Raw genomic sequence first — 24806 nt, 5'->3', positions numbered from 1 at the left:
ACTTATGTGAGGCCAGATTTTATGTCGTGCGTATTTGGATGGAGGGTAAGCAACTGGAGAAAATCTGAGAATTGCCTGTTTCGACACACACTCATACCCGAACCTAAACATTAAGTCTGGTGGCTAAACGCTTGCGTCTCAACCCTGAAGCCTCGGAACGCGAAGGCTGCCAAAGCGGAGGCGGGCGGAGACGTGGCCCGGGGGCGGCGGCCTAGTCCGGCACTGCAGAGCCACCGCCTCCCGCTGGTCCCGAAGGCTGCAGCGTTGCGGGGAACCAGGCTCCCGCAGGCAGCAGTTGCGTCGAGGGAGCCCAGGCGGGCACAGCGCCATGAGGGCCGACTCCAGGCTCGGGGTGGAAGAGGACCATCGGGTGAGCGGTGAGGGGCGTGTCGGCCGCTGCCTTAACGCGGCCGCTACCTCTGGGGCAGGACCGACACCGATCTGCTGGGGACAAGAAGGGGCGAACCCCAGTCTGGAAGCTCGCGCATCTGCCCCTTCGGCGCTCACAGGATAGGGTTTGGGAGCGGGGCCTAGAAGTTCTTCCCAGGGCCGGACCCGAACTCCAAAAGCCTGGCGGAGAGCCAGGCGTGAAGTTTCCGGGGGGCTGAGTGAGGGTGTTGCCATGACGACGCCTAACTCACTCCGACCCCGCCCCTGCGGGTACGGGGGCTGCCAGCGAGGCCCTTTTTATCGACTCCTAGAGAGCATTTTAGCTGCTCAGGAAAGAGATTTGTTTGCCAGCAGGGATTTTTAATCCTGGTCTTCTCTCACTTCTCTCGAACAAATCACTGCAACCACTTGGGAAACCATGGGAAAAATCGTGATTGCTACTCCGCATCCGCTGGAGTCTCCTCTCCCGGGGCTCCGACTCCAACGCCCACTTTCCCGCAAGAGTAGCCCAGAAAAGCCACACAGGGTCTCCATGCCCCGACTCACTCCCACCCTGCTGCGTGGAGCCTGGGGGTCAGAACTGCCTGTGCGGCGCAGCTTGATGACGCATTGCGCCTGCGCGCGCGGTCCACTAGGCCGGTGTGAACCCCGGAGGGGTGTGAGTTACCCGCGCCCGGGAGCCGGCGGCCGGCGGAGAGCCCAGCTTTAGACGCAATGGGGAAGAAGCAGGTGGTAAGCGAGCCTTAGTTACTTTCAGTTCAGTTGAGCCGTTCTACTTTTGAGGAACGTAGAGGTTGAGTTTTGGATGAACGACACGTCATTTTTGCGGGACTTTTGAAATGAGTTGTCGTCTGAACTGTATCTTTGGTTAGAACACGGTCCATAGCATCTTTAGAACAATACTGTTTGTAGACTGATGGAACAGTACCTATCCTTTGCCAGTTCAGTTTTGGGTACTGGATAGTGCTAAGACAGCCGGCGATGTCTTAGTCTTGTAGCGTTTTTATTAACACACTTTTTGAACGAATGGATAGCTAAATGGGACAGTTGTGGAACAAGCAATGAGTTGTTTAAAATTTAACCCTTCAAAATCAATGTCTTCTGCTAGCAGCTTGAGATACTTGGAATATTAAACTGATTACTAGACAAATTTGTTAGTGTTTTATTTTGAAAGATTCCAGAGTGCTGCTTAACTGTAATTTCTGTGACCTACAAGCACTTCTTAAAAAACGTGTTATTTTATATTGGCCTATAGCCAATTAATGTTCTGAACACTTTTCTTGTTCATGTAAAGTAGGAAATTTATAGTACATTTAGAATTTTTTTCTTTCTGCCCTAAATTGGGTGTTTCACATTGTATTCAGAGTATACTTTTTAAAGGGTTACTACTATGTTGTGTTCAGTTCAGTTCAGTCGCTCAGTCGACTCCGACTCTTTGCGACCCCATGAATCGCAGCACGCCAGGCCTCCCTATCCATCACCATCTCCCGGAGTTCACCCAGACTCACGTCCATCGAGTCTGTGATGCCATCCAGCCATCTCATCCTGTTAGTAACATTTTAAAAACGTTACTATATAAATGTTAGTATTTTACTCTGTGATTTAAAACCTCCATTGGCTTCCCATTGAATTAAAGCAAAATCTAAGTTCTTTCTGTTGGTCTTCCTAATTAGTTTGCCCATGCCTTGATAACCCTGCTTCACCTTTATTGGCCTTCTTTTATCTGAAACTCTCCAAGTCCAATCTCCAGTAAAAAATTTTGTATTTGCTCCCCTTTGGCTCCTTTCTTATTCAGGTCTCAGTTCAAATACCTCAGAGAGACTTTTCCTAACTAAAGCAGCATTCTTCATTCATATATATATAAATATATATGCTTAATGTTATCTTCTAATATTTAACCATTAGGATGTACTTTGCATAAAGCAAGGATCTCTCGGTTCTGTTTATTAATGAATGTATCCCTAATGCTTAGTGCAGTGCCTGGCCTGAAGATAGGAATATAGGAAGGAAGGAATTTTATGTGAAATTTAGACGTGATAGAAAAAATTAAAATTGCCCATCTGATTCTCATCTGTATCTCTTGGGTTTCATTTGATGAACAGGTTTATCAAAAATTTGAAATACATGAAGTAAAGATGCTCCTAGGCCTTTACTTACAAGCAGTTTTCTGTCTTTTTCCCATAGCGTCCTCCACGAGCCCTTCCACCTGTGCCAAGGTAAAAATAATTTACAGTAATTTTATTATCTAGTTTAAAAAATGCAAAATGAATAAAGTGAAAAAATTTGACTAGTACCATTGCACAATTATAATAATTCAGAAAAGACTTCCTCAAGTTTAAAGATGAAAAATCCTTGAATCATTAAGATAACAGTTGTAATTAAACATTCTGTTTCAAAGACTGAATGTCCACATATTATTATCTTGGGTCTGTTCTGAATGTTTTAATGACTTGTTGATCAGAATTCTGATCCTCTTTTGTTTGTGAGAATAGTTTCCTCAGAGTTTAAGCTGATTTTAATCAGTGGCAACATAAGAGTTCTTAATCTGTTTAATCCACTTTATTAATAGACAGGGAGTATGTATATGTAGGTTCAGAAAATATTGGGGTTATTTTGTTAGTCTTATTAAACAGCTTATTACTTATAAATAATAAGCTTGTTTGTAAACTAGCTGATTTTCTGTGAAAGCTAATTTTAAATTTGTAATGATATAAGTCAATTTACAGTCTGACAGTTTAATAGATTGCTAATTAAAAGAGTTTCTCTTTTTGTCTCTGTCCTGATTAAATTTGTTGGTGTCATGTAAAGTGCTATTCAAGGTGAGTTAGTTTTCTGTTAATGTAAAATTTTCTAAATACAGTATTTGATGTTTGAAAGTTTCCCCCCCCTTAATTTTCCCTTAAACTTAAATCTAAATAGTATACTTTATAATGTCACAATTTTTTTATCATATTAATCTCCTATGACTGCCATTTTTAAAGGATGGCTGATACTATGTGACACTAGTTATATGGTTGATATTTGACCTTAGAAGTTAAAAAGTGTTCATCCTTGAATGGAGTCACCTAGAATATAACTGTTGTCTTGCATATAGTTCTGTGATAGGGACTACGTCTTCTTTTGTCTCATTTCATCAAGATAGAGTGGGTTATGTCACGCTAACCCCCAAATCTCAGTACTTAATATCATAAGGGGTTTTTCTGGTTAATGCAAAGTCCATCATAGGAACAATCCAGGACAGTTACCTTCCTCTCCCTCTTCACTAATGATGCAATGATCTCAGCTACTTCCATGCTGCAGTTCTGCCATCTTAACGTGAGGCCCCCTCAGTTGCCACAGCAAGGGGTGGGGAAGCTGGAGGGTTACTCACTGGCTCTTTCAATGTCTTGGCCCCCAAATGGCACAGAACACTTCTGTTCACAGCCTCTTGGTCAGGACCAGTCATAGGGCCCAGTGCAAAGGGGCTGGGAAATGTAGGGGATCAGATGAATATTTGATGAGCCCACTTTCTGTCACAGTTTATAACTTTACCGACCAGCCGTGAGCTACTTGTATTACACTATGGGCTTCCTTTAACTTTGTCAATTTCTCACCTTCTTCCCCTAATGTATAGAAGTTGACTGGACCCAGGGAAGAGAAGGGAAAGGTCTTCCCCACTAAAAGTTCCCTTTTCACTCTTCCTTGCATTGGCTTTTAGGCAGCCTTTTCTGGTGTTCTTTCTCTTTTATAGATGATATTCCACTTAGTCGTCCTAAGAAAAAGAAGCCCAGAACGAAAACCCCGCTTGGTAAGAAGTTGTTCTTTGTTGTGTGGGATCACGAGTTTTTCCAGGACCTCGGACATGATAAACATCACAGATCAGGAAGAGGCAAGGCCCTAACAGTCCTAAGTCACTGCTGTGTTAAAGATAGGATCAAGTTCACTCTGAAGCAGTGGGATTCTGATGGTAATGAGGGATAAGGCAATGGGCAGGCTGAGGAGTATCTAGAAACATTTGTGGAATAGAGGGTAGTGCTGCCCCAAACCTTAACTTCCACAACTTTCTTGGACTCTTTGAGGTCTTTTATCCCCAGATAACATAAGTTGTCTTAAGCTGTGATCAGTTCCAGACCCTTGAACAGGATACTGGATTTAGAGACACAAGGTTCTTGTATCCCTCATTCCAGTCAGAGAATCTACATTAAAATATGAGTCCCAAGTCAGGGCCGATCATCCAGGTACTGAAACTCCCATAATGAGCAAATTCATGAACTTTTTTTGTCTTATTCACTGATAATCTTGGATGTTCTGCTGGTAACTTGAACTCAGCATGTTCAGTATTTATTATTACTTCCAACGGTAAGTTTTACTTCTTTTTTTTTTAAATTTTATTAATTTATTTGACTGCACTGGGTCTTAGTTGTGGCATATGGGATCTCTGTTTTTGACTCTGCTTGGTCCTTGTTACTCCATGTGGACTTTCTTGAGTTGTGGCAAATAGGGGCTACTTTCCAGGTGCAGTGTGTAGGCTTCTCACTGCTGTGGCTTCGCTGGTGGAGCACGGGCTCTAGAGCACACAGACTCAGTAAGTGTGGTGCACGGGCTTAACTGCCCTGCAGCATGTGAAATCTTCTGGAGCAGGGATCGAACCTGTGTCCCCTGCATTGGCGGGCAGATTCTTTACCACTGAGCCACTGGGGAAGTTCAAGTTTTACTTCTTACTTACTTCACTTTTTTACTTACAAGGTTTGTTCATGAACGCCCCTGCTCTCCCAGGGACTAGGGCTGGAAACCTCAGAGACCCCTTTGAATTTTGTCATTTTCACTCTACTTTCTGCCTCTCACAAACCTGCTGCTGCTTCTTTCTTCCTTTTTATTTATTTAGTTATTGTTGGCTCTGCTGGGTTTTTGTTGCTGTGCATGGACTGTCTCTCATTGCCGTGAGCAGGGGCTACTCTTCATTGCTGTGCGTGGGCTTCTCATTGCAGTGGCTTCTCTTGTCTTGGAGCACAGGCTTTAGGTGCATAGGCTTCAGTAACTGCAGCACATGGGCTCAGTAATTGCGGCTTGTGGGCTCTAGAGCACTGGCTCAGTAGTTGTGGTCCATGGGCTGTGGTCCACAGCATGTAGGGTCTTTCTGGACCAGGGATTGAACCCATGTTCCCTGCATTGCAAGGTAGGTTCTTAACCACCAGACCACCAGGGGAGCTCAAGCTTGCTTTTTATATAGTAGATTTAATGCATTTTTCCTGCTGTCATTTCCACTGCCACAACTATGGTTAGTCTAGCACCTTTCTTCCTCTCACCTGAAGTATTGGGGTTGCCTCCAACATTGCTGTGTACCTATAGCTTCCTTTCACCCTACTTTGTCCTGTCCACCACTGCTGGATGAACGTCCTAAAGCTCGTAGCTGGTCCTACCTTATGCCTGGTCGGAAACTTATATTAGCTTATCATTGCCTAATAAATGGAGTAATACATGGTGAGTGTAAGAAAAGAGAAAAATGGAGATGGATGTGTACAGAAAGGCATATAGACATGGAACGAAAAGAAAAGAGAGGCAGAGAGACTTAGATTCACAAAGATACTCGCTGAAATGCTAGGCTCTAAAAGTATACTCACAATTAAGTACAGACATGTCTTACCTACGGACTTAAAAAGGTCACTGGTGAAGAATGTAATAAAGACTGAATTGTGGGAACAGAGGTACAGCTCTATCCCAGCTACCAACTATTTTTCTTGTAAAAAAGAAAAAATCAGTGCTCTCGACAAAAGGGATATATTGCTGGCTTTTATTAAAGTTGTTGTTCAATTAGGTTATTTCAAGTTTTTCACTCCAACAATTTGCAGTTCTACATAAAATAGTGTATGATGGGGAAGAAGAGATATTTCTCTAAGATGGATTGCTAGCAGTGAAACTGATGAAAGGACCTGTGCATTATTAAGATAAGTTTCTACTAAATTGCCTTTAAGAGAGCTTTAGTTATCTTAGTACCAGCAACAGAGTTTGAATGTCACATTTGCTAAGTCCTTGAGAACACTGGAAAATATCAACTTAAAAAAAATTTTTTTTGTTAACCTAGTGGACAAAAAGTAGCTTTAGTGTTTCCATTTCGCTAAATACTATTGATAATACTAATATACTAATACGTCTGTTCATTTGTTCACTCATTTGTATTCTTTTGTGAAGAAACTGGCAAGGGAATGTATGAAGCAGAATTCAGATCTGCCAAAATGAGTCAAAATCTGTTCAAAGATTTAATGAGGGGAGAGATTTATAAGTTCTCTGTTAACTCCAGCTATCCATGATGACTTTATCATGTGTTAATTTATAAATGAAGGACTAAACTTGATATTTAGAGGCTGGTAATCCTCAAGGCATAAGAGAGTTCCCTGTGGTGATGGTTTCTATAATGTTTTCACTTTTTTGACAGTCAGAAGCGGTTTTCCTCCTCCCTGTCTTTTGTTCTTCTTTCTAGTCCCAGGTTTCTTTCTTCCTCAGTCTTCCTTGCTCCCTCATTTCTTTGTTTTTTCAACTTGAAGCCCAAAGTTACAGGTAAGGGGGTAGGAAATCAAGACTTGGGGCACAATTAGTTTTGTGAGAGAAGAGGATATTAGATAGGAAACGTTCCAGTTCCCCTTTCCCCATATTTTTGAGAGTTAGCAGTCTCTGCTCAAGTTATCCTCATATCCCCTCATATCTGTTTCTCTGTAGCTAGTACTTCTTCGGAAGGTCTTGTTCAGACTGCTGTTGACAGGCCACCTGAAGGCAGCGAGCCACCAACCAAAGACTCCATAGAACATCAAGAAGCCCCTGTTCAACGGAGGCAGAAGAAAGCAAGGCTACCTCTTGGTATGTAAAGAAACCAAGGTTAGGTTGTGACAACAGTTGTGGTTTGAGGGATATGGTTAAAAACCTGTTTCTATTTTTCCCCACTCATATCCAGTTTTGTTTTTTTTTTTTTTTTTGCTTAAAATTTTTATTGCTAGGGTAACTCCAGAGGGTTAAGTCAGGAATATTTTAGAGGATCTCTTTTGATCATGAAGTGAAGTGAAGTGAAAGTTGCTTAGTGGTGTCTGACTCCTTGTGACCCCATGGACTATACAGTCCATGGAATTCTCCAGGGCAAATACTAGAGTGGGTAGCCTATCCCTTCTCCAGGGGATCTTCCCAACCCAGGTATCGAACTGGGGTCTTTTGCATTGCAGGCAGATTCTTTACCAACTGAGCTGAAAAGTGAAAGTGAAGTCACTCAGTTGTGTCCGACTCTGTGACCCCTTGGACTATAGCCTATCAGGCTTCTCTGTCCATGGGATTTACCAGGCAAGAGTACTGGAGTGGGTTGCCATTTCCTTCTCCAGGGGATCTTTCTGACCCAGGGATCGAACCTGGGTCTCCCACATTGCAGGCAGGTGCTTTTACCCTCTGAGCCACCAGGGAAGCTGCCACCAACTGAGCTATGAGGGAATATATGTACAGATTATGAGAGAAGGGATGCAATTTCAGAAGCAAAATAGAAAGTTTAGATCTCAGCGTGCCTTCCGATGGACAGTGTCTCTTGACAATTCTGGAGGCTAGAAGTCCAAAATCAAGGTGTCCACAGGGCCATGTTTCCTCTAAAGTTTGTAGGAAAGAATCCACCCTAGCCTCTTCCAGATTCTGGTGGTTGTTTGTAGTTCTTGGCATTCTTTGGCTTGTAACAGCATAACTCCATTCTGTGTCCCCATCTTCACTTTTTTCCCTGTGTTTCTGTGTCCAAATTTGGCCTTTCTTATAAGGACACCAGCCATTGAATTTAGGGCCCATCCTCATCCAGCATGACCTCATATTAACGTGATCACATCTGCAAAGACCCTATTTCTAAAGTCTCATTCACAGCTATTGGGGATTAGGACTTGCATATATCTTTTTCAGGAGACACAATTCAATCCAGAACATGTACATACACACACATACAGTAAAAAGAATGGAAGGATATAGCAAAGTGTCAACAGTGGTAGGATTTTTAGAAGGCAGAATTAGGGATGATTTTAAAAAATTTTCTTTCTTTATGTTTACTGAATTTTCATATATTATATGTGTAACTTTTATAATAATTAGAAAATGACAATAGATTTTATTAGAGTAAAAAAAGAAAGGACCAAATATTGTAAGATTAGCTTTCTCCCATTAACATTAGCCCCAATGAATGGTTTATTACAAAATAGTTCCCAAGACTATTTGTTTTCTTAGAAAACAATAGATTCTTATTAGATGAAGAGATTACAGGAGTAGAGAGCAGGAACTAGAAAAGTCAGGAGAATGGAACACAGTTTTGAGAGGCAAGTCAAAGTGGGATACCACAGTGCCGGGGAGCAGTAAGAGGAGAAGCAGAGGGCAGAAGAGGGGAAAAGAGACAGAAATGATCCTCAGACAGTTTTACCAACGGTTTATTTCCTTTCATTCAAGAATAGTTGAATTAAAACTACTCTCTGAGTAATTCAGTTAGGGTACAAAGTTGAAAATCAAGATGGATACCAAAATACCTAGTTTTATAATTCAGGAGAAAATTTATTTATAAAAGTGATAGTTTTTAGAAAATTAAGATCCCAACTAAGTCCTGGGCCAAAGAGTACCTTTACTGCCATTCTAGAATGCACCTGCCACTACAGGCCTAGCTTCCTACGTTTGTTTCATTTTTGTTTAGTCCAGCACATCTGTGGTTGGCTGTACTGCTTCTATTTCCAGCCCAGGCTATAAGTGCTTTTAAAAATAGATTTCTAGGGTCTTTGTGGGCATTCCAGGGAGCCATTTCCTGTATTTCCAGATAGGAAGGGTTGCTAATGGGTTAGAAGGCTCCATTGACTTGCCTGAATTTAATGCTTTGTGTTTAGAAGAGTTAACTTGCAGGACTGGACAGGCCTACTTGCTCTAGGGCCACTTGACTAGAATCTGGGAACTTGGCAGGGAAACAGTTTTCTCAGTTCGGTTCAGTTCAGTTCAGTTGCTCAGTCGTGTCCGACTCTTTGAAACCTGATAGACTGCAGCACGCCAGGCTTCCATGTCCATCTCCAACTCCCAGAGCTTACTCAGACTCATGTCCATCAAGTCAGTGATGCCATCCAACCATCTCATCTTCTGTCATCCCCTTCTCCAGCATCAGGGCCTTTAATCTTTCCCAGCATCAGGGTCTTTTCAAATGAGTCAGTTCTTCACATCAGGTGGCCAAAGTATTGCAGTTTCAGCTTCAGCATCAGTCCTTCCAATGAATATTCAGGACTGATTTCCTTTAAGATGGACTGGTTGGATCTCCTTTCAGTCCAAGTGACTCTCAAGAGTCTTCTCCAACAGCACAGTTCAAAAGCATCAATTCTTTGGCATTCAGCTTTTTTTATAGTTCAATTCTCACATCCATACATGACTACTGGAAAAACCATAGCTTTGACTAGATGGACTTTTGCTGGCAAGGTAAAGTCTCTGCTTTTTAATATGCTGTCTAGGTTGGTCATAACTTTTCTCCCACAGAGCAAGCGTTTTTTAATTTCATGGCTGCAGTCACCATCTGCAGTGATTTTGGAGCCCCCCAAAAATAAAGTCTGTCACTGTTTGCATTATTTCCCCATTTCCCATGAAGTGATGGGACCGGATGCCATGATCTTAGTTTTCTGAATGTTGAGCTTTAAGCCAACCTTTTCACTCTCCTCTTTTACTTAAATCTAGAGGCTCTTTAGTTCTTCTTCACTTTCTGCCATAAGCGTGGTGTCATCTGCATATCTGAGGTTATTGATATTTCTCCCAGCAATCTTGATTCCAGCTTGTGCTTCATCTAGCCTGGCATTTCTCATGATGTGCTCTGCATATAAGTTAAATAAGGAGGGTGACAGTATGCAGACTTGACATACTCCTTGCTCAATTTGGAACCAGTCTGTTGTTCCATGTCCAGTTCTAACTGTTGCTTCCTGACCTGCATACACATTTCTCAAGAGGCAGGTCAGGTGGTCTGGTATTCCCATCTCTTTAAGAATTTTCCATACTTCGTTGTGATCCACACAGTCAAAGGCTTTGGCTTAAAGCAGAATTAGATGTTTTTCTGGGAATCTCTTGCTTTTTTGATGATCCAGTGGATGTTGGCAATTTGATCTCTGGTTCCACTGCCTTTTCTAAGTCCAGTTTGAACATCTGGAAGTTCATGGTTCACATACTGTTGAAGCCTGGCTTGGAGAATTTTGAGCATTACTTTACTAGCATGTGAGATGAGTGCAATTGTGCGGTGGTTTTAACTTTGTTTGGCTTGCCTTTCTTTGGGATTTGAATGAAAAGTAACGTTTTCCAGTCCTGTGGCCACTGCTGAGTTTTCCAAATTTGCTGGCATATTGAGTGCAGCCCTTTCATAGCATCATCTTTCAGGATTTGAAATGGCTCAACTGGCATTCCATCACCTACTAGCTTTGTTCGTTGTGATGCTTCCTAAGGCCTACTTGACTTCACATTCCAGGATGTCGGGCTCTAGGTGAGTGATCACACCATCATGGTTATCTGGATCATGAAGATCTTTTTTGTATAGTTCTTCTGTGTATTCTTGCCACCTCTTAATATCTTCTGTTTCTGTTAGGTCCATACTATTTCTGTCCTTTATTGTGCCCATCGTTGCATGAAATGTTCCCTTGGTATGTCTTAATTTTCTTGATGAGATCTCTAGTCTTTCCCATTCTATTGTTTTCCTCTATTCTTTATGTTGATAACTGAGGAAGGCTTTCTTACCTCTCCTTGCCATTTTTTGGAACTCTGCATTCAGATGCTTATATCTTTTTCTTGTTTGCCTTTAGCTTCTCTTCTTTTCTCAGCTATTTGTAAGCCCTCCTCAGACAACCATTTTGCCTTTGTGCATTTCTTTTTCTTGGGGATCGTCTTGATCAATGCCTCCTATACAATGGCACGTAGTTCTTTAGGCACTTTGTCTATCAGATCTATTTCCTTGAATCTATTTTTCACTTCCACTGTGTAATCGTAAGGGATTTGATTTAGGTCATACCTGAATGGTCTAGTTGTTTTCCCTACTTTCTTCAATTTAAGTCTGAATTTGACAATGGGGAGATCATGATCTGAGCCACAGTCAGCTCCCTGTCTTGTGTTTGCTGACTGTATAGAGCTTCTCCATCTTTGGCTGCAAAGAATATAATCAGTCTGATTTCGGTATTGACCATCTGGTCATGTCCATGTGTAGAGTCTTCTCCTGTGTAGTTGGAAGAGGGTGTTGGCTATGACCAGTGTGTTCTCTTGGCGAAACTCTGTTGGCCTTTGACCTGCTTCATTTTGTACCCCAAGGCCAAATTTGCCTGTTACTCCAGATGTTTCTTGACTTCCTACTTTTGAATTTCAGTCCCCTATAATGAAGAGGACATCTCTTCTGGGTGTTAGTTCTGAAAGGTCTTGTAGATCTTCATAGAACCATTCAACTTCAGCTTCTTCAGCATTACTGATTGGGGCATAGACTTGGATTACTGTGATATTGAATGATTTGCCTTGGAAATGAACAGAGATCATTCTGTCATTTTTGAGATTGCATCCAAGTACTGCATTTTGGACTCTCTTGTTGACTGTGAGGGCTATTCCATTTCTTTTAAGGGATTTTTGCCCACGGTAGTAAATATAATGGTCATCTGAGTTAAATTCACCCATTCCAGTCCATTTTAGATCACGATTCCTAAAATGTCAATGTTCACTCTTGCTATCTCCTGTTTGACCACTTCCAATTTTCCTTGATTCATGGACCTGACATTCCAGCTTCCTGTGCAACAGTTGTCTACACTGATACAAAGCTTTCTCTATAAACTGTCAGGGTGGCTCACTGTGCACTATGCTCACAGTGAGATTTATGCTGAGCACCTGCTTTTCTTCTGGGAGTCTAGAATTTTGGTATGTGTTTGGCACGAGGTGCCTCTGTGATCACTGCCCAGTAAAATTCCTGGCTGCTAAGTGACTGATGAGCTTCCCTGGAAGAAAAAGGAACACATATGTCGTTACAACTTGTTGCTGGAAGAATTAGCACATCCTGTGTGACTTCATTGATAGAGGACTCTTGGAAACTTGGACTTGGTTTCTTTGGGACTTTGTTCCATGAGCTTTTTCCTTGTTCTGATTTTGTTTTGTGTCTTTTTCCTGTAATAAACTGTAACTGTGAGTGTAAATGACTTGTGAGTCTGTTGAGTGAATCATAGAACTTGGAGGTAATCTTGGAGTTCTGACACACCCTCGACTTGATTGGATGACTTGATTTTTCTTTTTTCATGTTGTTTGGCATCATGATTTCAAATTGTCTGTTGAGTGTTTAGAGGTGTAAAATTTTAAAAATTAATAAGATGGTGAAAAAGATTGGGGGCCAGTTAGAATTCTTAAAGTTCTTTTGTCTTACAGAAGTCTTACATGCTACTTTTCTTTTTTGCATCATAGTTATTTAAAAACTTAATCTGCTTTATCATCAGAATTGGAGACTGCCTTTACCCAGAAGAAGACAGCTAGTCCATCTTTATTACCAAATGAAAACGGTATCAATGTGGAGCCAGATGAGGAGCCAGTTATTCAGAAACCTCGAAGGAAGACGAAGTAAGGATTTATTTGTCCTTCTAAATATTCTGCAGAGACACCCTGATGCTTAATTTGGAGCTCCCAAACAGCAGCTTCTAAGTCTTATTAAATGCTTGTAGTTGTGTATCTCTAGGATAAGTAGTATTACGAATGTATTAGTTAAACTAATCTAAGGATAACTTTGAAAAGAGTAAGCCCACTGAGAAAAGTAAAATATTATATTTAAATAAATAAAATATTTTAGGAGCTGAATCTAAAGAAGAGGAACACAAATAGAAGATTTTATATAAGTAGTAAAAGTATTACATCAGTTCAGTTCAGTCGCTCAGTTGTGTCCGACTCTTTGCGACCCCATGAATTGCAGCACGCCAGGCCTCCCTGTCCATCACCATCTCCCAGAGTCCACTCAGACTCACATCCATCAAGTCCGTGATGCCATCCAGTCATCTCATCCTCTGTTGTCCCCTTCTCCTCCTGCCCCCAATCCCTTCCAGCATCAGAGTCTTTTCCAATGAGTCAACTCTTCGCATGAGGTGGCCAAAGTACTGGAGCTTCAGCTTTAGCATCATTCCTTCCAAAGAAATCCCAGGGTTGATCTCCTTCAGAATGGACTGGTTGGATCTCCTTGCAGTCCAAGGGACTCTCAAGAGTCTTCTCCAACACCACAGTTCAAAAGCATCAATTCTTCGGTGCTCAGCCTTCTTCACAGTCCAACTCTCACATCCATACATGACCACAGGAAAAATCATAGCCTTGACTAGACGGACCTTAGTCGGCAAAGTAATGTCTCTGCTTTTAAATATACTGTCTAGGTTGGTCATAACTTTTCTTCCAAGGAGTAAGCATCTTTTAATTTCATGGCTGCAGTCACCATCTGCAGTGATTTTGGAGCCCAGAAAAATAAAGTCTGACATTGTTTCTATTGTTTCCCCGTCTATTTCCCATGAAGTGATGGGACCAGATGCTATGATCTTCGTTTTCTGAATGTTGAGCTTTAAGCCAACTTTTTCACTCTCCTCTTTCACTTTCATCAAGAGGCTTTTTAGTTCCTCTTCACTTTCTGCCATAAGGGTGGTGTCATCTGCATATCTGAGGTTATTGATATTTCTTCTGGCAATCTTGACTCCAGCTTGTGCTTCTTCCAGTCGATATTAAGAATTACAGGTGATATAATAAGGTAGGCTATTATTTATTTTCTTGTATTAATAGAATTCAAATTATGATTATTCTAACAATACATAAAATGTTTATTTCATAGGAAATTAAGTCCCAGGTTAAATAGAATGGTATACTTTAAAGAAGCATACTGGAAGTTATATAATGCTATTGTTCATATTTGGAAATGACCCTACACATAGTGATCAGTATCTATATAGAATCATATAATTTTAAGTCTATAAAGAACCTTTCAAATCTAGTTCAGTTACTTCATTTTCCAGATGAGAAGACTGAGGCCCACAGAAAGGTAAGTGACTTGCTGTACATAACAGTTAATAACTGATCCATTTGAGTAAAAACTAAATTTTCTGACTCCAAATCCAGGGTTCTTTCCATTAGACTCGCAAGAACCTCCTTATTTGGGTCTATAAAAGGTCAGAAATCATCCATTTTTCTTAATTCTCCTTGATTACAGGAAAACCCAGCCAGCAGAATTACATTATGCCAATGAACTAGGAGTTGAAGATGAAGACATAATTACTGACGAGCAAAGTAGTCCAGAACAACAATCTGTATTCACTGCACCCACGGGCATTAGCCAGCCTGTAGGCAAAGTGTTTGTGGAAAAAAGCAGTAAGTAGGTCCTGATTTTGGAACATGAACCCTTTAAGAATTATATAAGGATATCCTTTGACCTAGTAATTATACTTCTGGAAATCTGAATTAAGGAAATAAGTAAAAATATGGATAAAAATTTATACATAAAGCTCATCATCATATTGTTATTAATGAGAGCAAAAAACTGGAAAAAACCTAAATGCAAAACAGAAGGGGAGTGATTTCAGACAGTTTATGGCATTTCTATACAATGAAGTCTTCTGCACCACTAAAAATAATGCCTGGGGAGAATTTTTCACTTCATGTTAAGATGCTAATGAAAAGTAAACATACATGCTTATAGTTAGAGTTGAACTATAGAGAAATGCATAGGACAAAAGACTAGAAGAAAATACGTTAAAATGTTAATGCTGGTTGTTTCTAGGTTATGAGATGATTGGTAACTTAAAAAACCTCCCTCTCCCCCCACCCATTTCTTTATTCCCTATTGTACTTTTACCAGTTTTCTGCAATTGGTGGTGATATTGGTGGTGGAGCAAGTAATGATATAAATTCTATCATTAAAAATAAATAAGAGAAAATACAGGGTAGTATTGCCATATTAAATGAGAAATACAACATTATAGCTATATTTTCTTTTAGAAAAATAGTGCTGACATTGTATATAGCACATTGTATGTAGTGTTGGTTATAACACTACATTTGTGGTATTTAAGAAAAACCTACTGAAAGCATGATCATAACCATATATTAGTCCCATGGATATGCTGTGAACATGCTCCCTGAAGAACTCATCTAAAACATAAAGATTAACCCTTAAAATTTATAACTTAGATTTTGCGTAAATTGTTTTAGAATTCTGATTCCTTAAGAGCCCACTTTAGGGATCTTGGCATTGTTGGCCAATGAGAAACCTGTGACCCAGAGAGGCGGAGTCACCCAGGGGCTCACAGTTGATTAGTACAGAATTGGGACTCGAACCAAAGTTTCATGACTTCTAGTTAAGGGCTGTTAGAGGAGGCTGGCAGGCTCCAGTCCATGGGGTTGCCAAGAGTCAGACATGACTGAGTATGCACGCAGCAAGCAGCAGGACTAGTATACCATGTGGCCATTTAATTTGCTTCAGTCTGTTTTCAAGCATTGGAGGGCCTGATGTTGAAGCTGAAACTCCAATACTTTGGCCACCTGATGTGGAGAGCTGACTCATTTGAAAAGACCCTGATGCTGGGAGAGATTGAGGGCAGGAGGAGAAGGGGACAACAGGATGAGATGGTTGGATGGCATCACCAACACAATGGACATGGGTTTGGATAGACTCTGGGAGTTGGTGATGGACAGGGAGGCCTGGCATGCTGTGGTTCATGGGGTTGCAAAGAGTCGGACATGACTGAGAGACTGAACTAAGCTGGACTGATTTTCAAGCAATATCACTCAATCCTCATTTTTATTCTTGCTTCCTGTAGCACAGAAACTTCCCTTAGTAAAGTAACTGACCATGGAACGTACCAGTGATTTGCCCAGCAGTTGCTTTTTCTTTGGGAACATTAGGTATCTCACTTCTGTCTTCCCTTCTCCAAAGTGCCTGACAGCCAGGTTTGCCAAAGATAAGGGAACCTTTCCAGTTTCCTGAGGTCCATTTGTGGATTGACTGATGAATGAGAAGGAGCCTTCTTGTCTACAGAGGAAGCATAAAGCTCTGCTCACAGTATTGAGTTCTGACCTTTGAACTGACGGTTTCCATGGGGATCTTCTTAAGACCAGTGTATGAAACAATCTGTTTCTTTTCTGTCATCACAGAGTGCCATACTACATATGCTGGCATCTTTTCCTGAGAAATTTGAAGTGTTTTCAAATATTGACTTACCTTTATAGTAGTAGGATTTATACTTTAATACTTGTAAAAATCTCTAAATTAGAATATTTTAGACTATATCATGTTAAAGGTTTACAGACTTCATTCTGAATTACAAGTTCATTGTTGTATTTCACTAAATAAATTGATTTCCAAGACTGCTACTTTAACATCTGTTTCGGGTTGAGAAGAAAGTACGTGGACATCATTTACTTCTCTTCAAGATTAAAACATTGTATGTTTTTAGCAACTGAGAGAAAAGAGACTTCTGAAGTAGGAGCCAAATCAGGGAGAATTTTTAGACAAGAAAACAATAAAATTTCAGTCTCAACGTGAGGGTTCTTAAATGTGGAATAACAAGAAAGATCCTCAGAGTTCTCTGTTGTGAGTTGTTTTTAATTGTGTGTTGTGTTCTTAGGGCGATTCCAGGCTGCTGATCGTTCAGAGTTGATTAAGACCACAGAAAAGATTGATGTGTCAATGGACATGAAACCTTCCTGGACGACCAGAGATGTTGCACTGTCGGTGCATCGGGCTTTCCGGTGACTGATTTTGTTGGACTTTTCTAAAGACAAATGTTCCACAATTTTTTAAGTATTGATTGTTCAATACTGTTAAAAAATTGACAACTTAAAATGGTGGGTGCATATATTTTTCAAACATTCAATTAGAATTAAATGATCTGCCTATTAGTATAGAGAAAAGAAAAGCTTGTTTTTACCTTTTGTGAAATGTTGAACTTTGTTCTTACACATGAATAGATTCAAAGAATGCACTTTTTGCTTTAGTCTTTGGTGTATGTTAACAAAACCGTTTTCCATTCAGGATGATTGGTGTCTTCTCCCATGGCTTCCTGGCTGGCTGTGCTGTGTGGAACATTGTTGTGATCTATGTTCTGGCAGGAGATGAGCTTTCTGACCTCTCAAACCTTCTGCAACAATACAAGACATTAGCATATCCATTCCAGAGTCTTCTCTACTTGCTTTTGGCTCTGAGTACAGTTTCAGCCTTTGACAGGTAAGACTGTTGTGACCGTAGGGTCCTCTAACTTTCTTCAGAAGGAAGTGTTGAGCAAAATGTGTCCCTGAAAAACTATGACATTTTCAAAATAGAATTACAGGATATTAATATTATTTTGACTTTTTAAAGAGCCATTCTGTTTCTGTTCTTTTTGAGGGGAGGAGATGGGACTATTGTGAGCAAAAACATACCCCAGAGTCTTAACCCGTTCAGCATCAACTCTAAATCCAAAATTTCATCCAAATATAATCAACTCAAAAAGTCCCAAACATACACATTGCTGTATCTATAACCAAAAGGGACCTATTGTATAGACCATGGGACTCTGCACAGTGTTATGTGGCAGCCTGGATGGGAGAGGGGTTTAGGGAAGAATGGATACATGTATATGTATGGCTGGGTCCCTTCTCTATTCACCTGAAACCATCACAACATTGTTAATTGGCTATACTGCAATACAAAATAAAAACTTAATTTTTAAAAAAGACCCAAATATCTTCCAATGCACTGAATCAGGTATAGTCAAGACTCTGGGTACCCCAGTTTCCTAGGGCTGCTGTAACAAAAGTACCACAAACTGGGTGGCTTGAAACAACAGGAATGTGTTCTCTCACAGTTTTGGAATCTGAAAGTCTAAAACCGAGGTGTTGGCAAGGTTAGTTCCATTTTAGAGGGATCCATGGAGAGTCTATTCCTGCCTGTCCCTTAGCTTCCAGTGGTTTCTGGCAGTCCTTGCTGTCCCTTGGCTTGTAGACGCCCTACTCCAGCCTCTCCCTCCGTTATCAGATGGCAATCTTACTTGTGTGTCCACGGATCTGTGTCTGTTCTTGTAAAGACACCAGTCTTCCTGGATTAGGGCCCCTTGCAATGGCCTCATCTTAAGTTGACTACATCAGTAAAGATTCTATTTCCAGAGAGGGTCACATTCACAGGTTCCAGGGTTTAGAAGTTCAATATGTCTTTCTAGGAACACAATTTAACCCACTAAGAAAACAACAGCTTATCACTCAATAGTATGAGTAATAAAAGGAAGTAGAATCTAATAAAATGGCTGATCACGTTTGTTTCTTCTTAATGCTAAAGGAATGATAACTAAAATAGTCTTTAGTTAAATGTTTTATGTGGCCTTTGTAGATAAGATTTTTTCATGTGTGTTAAGTATAAACTGTAGCTACTTAAAGCTTCATAATAATGTGGTAGCATTAAAATAGAGAAGAAAGAAACTGTTGTCTAGAGACTACAGTTTTGTACAGTTTTGTAAGAAATTTACAACTACACTGTGACAAGAGGCTTTTGTATTTTCTAGGATTGACTTTGCTAAAACGTCAGTAGCAATCCGAAATTTTCTTGCTCTGGATCCAAGAGCTTTAGCATCTTTCTGTAAGTAAATAATTTGATAACTGTGTAAATTTGAATCAGAAAAAAAGTATAATTTTATTTTAAAAATGATGTTATATTATTGCTACCTAAAACAATTCATATCAATATTCAGTGGAATTTGTAATTAAACTATGGTAGGTATAATTTTGATAGAATTATTTTTCAGTGGAGGTTTAGAATTATTTTTCAGTGGAGGTTTAGAATTATTTTTCAGTAGAGGTTATCTAACTTTTTAAAGTTTATTGTTCTGTATTACTTTTGTGTTTTCTACTTGACAGTAAACAAATAGGGCTGATAGGGCATTTTAGTAACAAATACTATTTTTTTTCACCTTTTTGGTAATTTGGAGTAAATTTTGTTCTAATTATGAGAATGTTAATAAAACTACTTTTAGAACCTTGAATCATTTAATTTCTTAAATGATCTCCTAGATTCTTGTCAGCCTAATGATAAAATAGTGAGTATCTAAAGCCCCTTCTCTACCTGTATTGAAAAATAATGTAAGACTATCCAGCCTATTGAAATTGACCAAATGAAAATTTTTTATGTCATCATTTCCCAAAGCTCAGATTATTTTTGACCTTAAAGTTATTTATAAATTCCAAACAAACTGGGTTGTTAAAAATACATTATTAGTAATTTATTTGTCTTTTCTCAGTGTACTTTACTGCTCTTATATTATCTCTGAGTCAACAAATGACAAGTGACAGAATCCACCTTTACACACCTTCTTCTGTTAACGGTAGCCTCTGGTAAGAATTCATAGTAGCACTAGTAATTGTTGATCGTAATAATAGCAACAGTGGGCGGAATGGTGCTATTCTTGTCTTTTCACTCCTTTACTTGTTTTCACCTATAAATAGTAATGAGGGCCTTGTTTTTGTTTCTAAAATTGTGGCCAAAAAAGCCCCCTATTCCATTGGTTAATGGATAACTATTGTTATATACTCTTGCATTTTTAATGAAAATGTTTTGTAAACAGTGTTTTAAATCTTTTAAGTTATGGTTTTAAAATTCTCATGATATATATAGTGTATTTCATAGGGAAGTTATATTTTATGCTTGTTATTCCTCTAGATAAGGATGGCTAATTTTTTTTTAAGTTTATAAAATAGATATATCTGGATATTTGGATCACAATGAAGACGTTTCTGATGAGTATTTCTTTACCTCTAGGGCAGAAGGAATTGAGGAGCAGGTTCTTCAGCCATGGATTGTGGTGAATCTGGTGGTGGCCATTCTGGTTGGGTTATCTTGGCTTTTTTTGTCTTACAGGCCAGGCATGGATCTTAGTGAAGGTATTAAAGAAAAAAATAGTATAAATACATCATAAAATCTTCTATAATGACTTCATAAATCTTCTTTTAATGGAGATAGCATTATGTCATTTATACTTTATAGTATTATAACATTTCAATAACAAAGATGCATTTAAAGTAACCCAAGAAGTATAACAATAAAGTGGTGAAACTGAATGCTGCAAAAAACAGGAGTGTGTAGGAGAGCTGGCGTCTTGGAGCACTTCATGAGGGTTTGCGCATATCTTGGAGATATTTCTCTTCTTGGACCCTTTCAGGCATTGTATAGAAAGTCTTTGCTCTTCCTTTCTGTTAGTCTCTTTCTGATCAAAGTATCTCTTGCTACTCAGTCGCTAAGTCGTGTCTGACCCTTTGAGAACCTATAGACTATAGCCCTCCAGTCTCCTCTGTCCATGGGCTTTTCCCAGCAAGAGTACTGGAGTGGGTTGCCATCTCCTCCTCCAGGGCATCTTCCCGACCCAGGGATTGAACCTGCAGTTCCTGCAGTGCTTCCTGCATTGCAGGCAGATTCTTTACTGCTGAGCCTCTGGGGAAGCCCATAAATTTGAAATAAATGATATGCTTCATCTGTTAGCCTCTGCTAGATACATATTCAAGTGAATTTACTCTTACCTCCTCCTCTACCTGGCACAAATTCTTAACCCTTCATAGTCTAATGAAGTGCTTAGCAATCTTTAGTGTGCCCAGAGTAAAGTGAGATTTACTACTCTGTAGTCTCAGACCCCTTTTGGAACACCTGAAGAAGAATCACATTTGCAAACTGCTAGTCTTTCAGCATTGCTCTGAGAACAGCTTAGTGTTTGTATTGTAAGTTGTGTTTCCTGGTAGATGTTCCACAGTTTCATCCTTGAATCTATTTGCTGTTTTCTGGACTTTGGCTATTATTTTTATTCTTGATTTGTTAAGCAAAACATTTAACCACAATTTGATCAACTGATTACAGCCTGTGTCTCAGAAATCTTGGAACTGAGAATCTTTCCAACATTTCCATTTGTAAAAACCAAGACAAAAAATGTAATAATCTTGTGTGTTTTCATTCATGAATGCATCTTTTCTTGTGTTATTGACTAATTATTCCTTTTAGATATATTTAAAATATTTTAAAAATCTTCTTAGGCTTTAGGTAGTTCACAGTTTTTCATTAACTTGGTTGTAGTTTTTCATCATTCAAAGATTTTATTTTTCGTCTAATGTTTATATCAGGGGACTTTATTTTACTAAATTCCTAAGGTTTTCTTTTTTTAATATTTCTTGGTATTTTAGTAAATTATGGGACTATGCTTAGTGATAGTTTAAATTTCAAAATGCCAATTAATAACATTCTCCACTGGGATTGAAGCTAATTCAACTGGCTAATGCAGTATTCAGTCTTAATCACACAGTATATGTTACTTATATTTCCAGAATCCTGCTCTCTTTCAGGGTTATGTGAGTCAAATAACATTTCATATGGATAAAAAAATGGAAATATAAAATGAGGAAGATAATACTCACTTAAAGGGAGTTTATGGTGATTAAATGGGGTCACATATTTAAACTTTCCTGGCACACACCTAATCTTAGTTCCAGGTCCTCTGCTGTGTCTGTGTCCTATATTTTAGGCTATCATGATCACTATAGAATTAGACTTCTTTAGCCGTTTAATGATCCTGGATTCTCTAAGTGAATTAAACTTCCTGGTATGAGTTATTATATTGTCTCTACTATATATATTTTATTTTTCAGGAGTTTACAATGCATTAAAAACTTGGACGTCTCAAAATGCAAAACTCGTACATTTGTCAATAGCTCATCTTTTAAAACTCAGAGTTCACTATCAAGAAATCTTACTTGTACTCAAGTAAGAATTATATAATACAAAGAATTTATAATAATTCTTTATAACATAAAGAATTATAATTCTATTATATAATATGTCAATATTTTAAGGCTGTTTATTAGTAAGTTATAAAATTCTTTCTGAGTTGCTGGGAAATCATTTTAAGTATGATTTGTTCATTTTCTCTCCCAGAGTTGATGTTCTCTTCGGATGTGGAAGAATATCCTGATAAAGGAATCAAAGCCTCTTCATAGTGCCAACTCACCTTCTGAGTAACGACCTAGTATTTAGAATTTTTCCCATTCTTGTTTTTAAATGTATTTTTATATATGTACAGATGTATTTGGAATTGATTTTTGATTATATAATACTGAAAATTTTCTCAGGATTATGGAAAATGTTAAAATTGTATCTGCAATTTATACCCAAACATTAATTTCTATAGCATTATCATCTTTATGATGAAGAAGATAATGAACTAGAAACCAACAGGTGAAAGTGTTTATTTCCTGTTTTTTCAGATTAGTTGCATTTATAATCATTATCATTAAAAGCAGTAATACAGTGCTTTTAAAAAAGCCATAACTTTAGTGTTACAAAATATCTATCAAGTTTAAACATAAATTTAGAGAATAGAGAAGAAGGGGAGGAAAAGGACCTTCATTATTTATTTTTCATGTTTCCTGACCGAATAAATTGAAATATGAATTTTGTCATTTTTGAAACTGGTTCAGTGGTTGTGTATCATGTAATAAGTAAAATATAATTTAGCTTGAAAGATGGCTAATAAAAAGGAAATGTAACTTTCATTTGAGAAGTTATATAATTGTAGAAGTTTATTTTTTTAAAGACCTATACCAGTAGTTCCCATATCTGGTTGCACATCAGAATCATTTAGGGACCTTTAAGAAACATATACAGCAAAAGAGAAGCCAAGCTGGCCAAGAGTTCGGGAGAGTAAAGGAGAGGCCTGTGCGCTTATTAAGTTAACACTCATTTGACCTCTGCAGACCTTTTCCCCTGCCTCTTTTTTTAAACGACAAGAAGTATGAGTAGAAATTCACCATACCTGTTCCCAAGTTCTTTGTCAGAGAGATCTTTGACCTTCACGGAAATCCCACTCTTCATGTGGGTCCTGCCATGGAAGAGATCTCTTCAGAACTGTATCTATTGGTGCCTCAACTGATATGAGACTTAGAGCTCAAGACATGAAGGCTTACTGTGGGAAAAGATGTCTCAGAGTCTCTTGAGCACCTCAGTAAAACTGAACCTGCCCTGATTAGCAACCCACTGAATGTTGTGGAACAGAAGAGGATTGATAAGTTGATGATGGAGTTGGATGGTGCTGAGAATAGGTCTAAATTTGATACACATGCCATACTAGGAATATCTTGCTTGTCTATAAGGTATTCTCCAGCTGTCAGGAGCTGCTGAAAAGGGAATCCCCCTACTGTTACATGCGTATCTCTATGTATATATTAAGTTCTATACAGTTTTATCAATTGTGTATGGTTGTGTATCTACCAAGTCTAAAAGCTGTAAGAATCTCTCATGTTGCCCTTTTATAAACAGACAATATCCTTCCTACATCCTTTCCCTGTACCCCTAACCCCAAGCCCTGGCAATTACTAATGTCTTCTATTTCTTAAATCTTATAATTTCAATAATAAGTTGAATTATACAATATGTAATCTATTGGGATTAGCTTTTTTCTGCTCAGTGTATTCCCTGGAGATTCACCCATGTTGTAAGGCCATAGTTCATTCCTTTTTATTGCAAAGTCACATTGCAAGTTATTGAAGTTTAACCATTTACCTGTCAAAAGACATCTGAGCTGATTCCACTTTTATTTATGAATAAAACTACTACAAAAATTTGTGTATAGGTTTTTGAATGAATGTGAATTTTACAGATTTTATTTTCTTGGGCTCCAAAATCAGTGCAGATGGAGACTGCAGCCACAAAATTAAAAGATGCTTGCTCTGTGGAAGAAAAGCAATGACAAACTAAGACAGCCTATTAAAAAGCAGAGACATCGCTTTGCCAGCAAACGTCCATATAGTCAAAGCTATGGTTTTTTCAGTAGTCATGTACGGATGTGAGAGTTGGACCATAAAGAAGGCTCAGCACCAAAGAACTGATGCTTTTGAATTGGAGTGCTGGAGAAGACTCTTGTGAGTCTTCTCACAAGGTCAAACCAGTCTATCCTAAAGGAAATCAACTGAGAATATTCATTGGAAGGACTGATGCTGAAGTTGAAGCTCTAATACTTAGCTACCTGACGCAAAGAGCCAACTCATTGAAAAAGACCCTGATGCTGGGAAAGATTGAGGGCAGGAGAAGAAGGGGACAACAGAGGATAAGATGGTTGGATGGCATCACTGACTCAATGGACATGAATTTGAGCAAACTCCAGGAAATAGTGAAGGACAGGGAAGTCTGGTGTGCTCCAGCCCATGGGGTCACAAAGAGTCGGACAAGACTTAGTAACTGAACAGCAACAAAAATACCCAGGAGTACAACCACTGGGCTGTATGGTAGTTTTATGTTTAGTTTGTTAAGAAGTTGCCAAAGTCTTTTTCTAGGGTGACCATACCATTCTACACATTCTGATGACATTTTGTGTGCGTATGAAGAATCCAAATCAATTTTTTTTAATGTCCCACCTTTATTTTTATTTAATTTTTTCTCCTGAAGGTATCATCCA

General features: G+C 39.0%; 1 protein-coding gene across 2 annotated transcripts; it reads left to right on the top strand.

Moving 5' to 3' along the window:
* The first annotated feature begins 157 nt into the window (after positions 1–157).
* On the top strand, positions 158–22906 carry TMEM237 (transmembrane protein 237). Of its 2 annotated transcripts, none has more exons than XM_069574484.1 (13): positions 158–370; positions 2575–2606; positions 3199–3209; positions 4121–4177; positions 7084–7221; positions 12831–12951; positions 14567–14724; positions 16980–17103; positions 17387–17578; positions 18888–18961; positions 19620–19713; positions 20138–20259; positions 22292–22906. In XM_069574484.1, exons 1-13 carry the CDS (start codon positions 329–331, stop codon positions 22351–22353), a joined length of 1227 nt encoding a protein of 408 aa, XP_069430585.1. In that variant the 5' UTR covers positions 158–328; the 3' UTR covers positions 22354–22906. The 2 variants fall into 2 exon arrangements, with proteins under 2 accessions (XP_069430585.1, XP_069430586.1); XM_069574485.1 differs by having other exon boundaries at positions 179–1122.
* The last annotated feature ends 1900 nt before the right edge of the window (positions 22907–24806 follow it).

This window comes from Ovis canadensis, chromosome 2 (assembly GCF_042477335.2).
Source record: "Ovis canadensis isolate MfBH-ARS-UI-01 breed Bighorn chromosome 2, ARS-UI_OviCan_v2, whole genome shotgun sequence".
Taxonomy (NCBI): Eukaryota; Metazoa; Chordata; class Mammalia; order Artiodactyla; family Bovidae; genus Ovis; species Ovis canadensis.
Note: the sequence above shows the minus strand (reverse complement) of the source record. Positions and strands in the feature narration are given on the sequence as shown.